We start from the raw sequence: 661 nt of genomic DNA on the forward strand, positions 1-661 counted from the left end.
TCCCACCAAAGTTCAACACGCCCCCCAAGCTGGCGCCTGATTGGCCCGTCCTGCTCACATCGTGAGCCCGCTTCACTTTGTGATTGGCTGTTCTCCTTTCTGTTGTGTGCTGGAACCCTCCTCTTCTCTGATTGGTCAGACTCCTACCTGTGCTCGCCCTGGATTGGACGCCGGCTCGGTCGGCTCGCATGCTCTGGGGCCCGGCTCTCTGATTCGCCGCTCGGGTCAGCCTCAGGGCCGGCACGCTAAATGGCTGCGCCGGTACCTGTATCGGCCTCCGATTGGGCACGCGGCGCCTCCCCGGCGTGATAGGTCAGGACCACCGCCCCCCTGGCTCCCCATTGGCTGCTCGGCGAAGCCCGGTCTCCGGGTAAGATGGCAGCGGACGGACAGTGCTCGCTCCCCGCTTCATGGCGGCCGGTGACCCTCACCCACGTCGAATATCCTACAGGTAAAAGGCGGTCCCGCCCTGGAGGACGCCTTCCCGGGGCCGGCCCATCAGCCCCGGGCGCTCCGGCCCGCGCGAGCCCGCGGAGGGGGCGCCGGGGGACCGAGGTGGGAACTGTCAAATAGTGAGCCATGGAGGGGCTCGGCCGGCGCGCGCGCCGCGCAGGCGCAGTGGTGCGGCGATGAGCTGGGCGAAATTGTGAGCGGCTCGCTC

At 68.1% G+C, this 661-nt stretch overlaps 1 protein-coding gene across 2 annotated transcripts in view; it reads left to right on the plus strand.

Annotated features, from left to right (window-relative positions):
- The first annotated feature begins 356 nt into the window (after positions 1-356).
- DOLPP1 (dolichyldiphosphatase 1) overlaps positions 357-661 on the plus strand; it is a 9,185-nt gene continuing 8,880 nt past the window's right edge. For both annotated transcript variants that reach the window (XM_077768364.1, XM_077768365.1), the window contains exon 1: positions 357-451. In XM_077768364.1, coding sequence (XP_077624490.1) covers positions 376-451 — 76 coding nt within the window. In that variant the 5' untranslated portion in view covers positions 357-375. The remainder of the gene's footprint in view (positions 452-661) is intronic.

Source organism: Crocuta crocuta, unplaced genomic scaffold (genome assembly GCF_008692635.1).
Source record: "Crocuta crocuta isolate KB4526 unplaced genomic scaffold, BGI_CrCroc_1.0 scaffold35, whole genome shotgun sequence".
In the NCBI taxonomy this organism is placed as follows: Eukaryota; Metazoa; Chordata; class Mammalia; order Carnivora; family Hyaenidae; genus Crocuta; species Crocuta crocuta.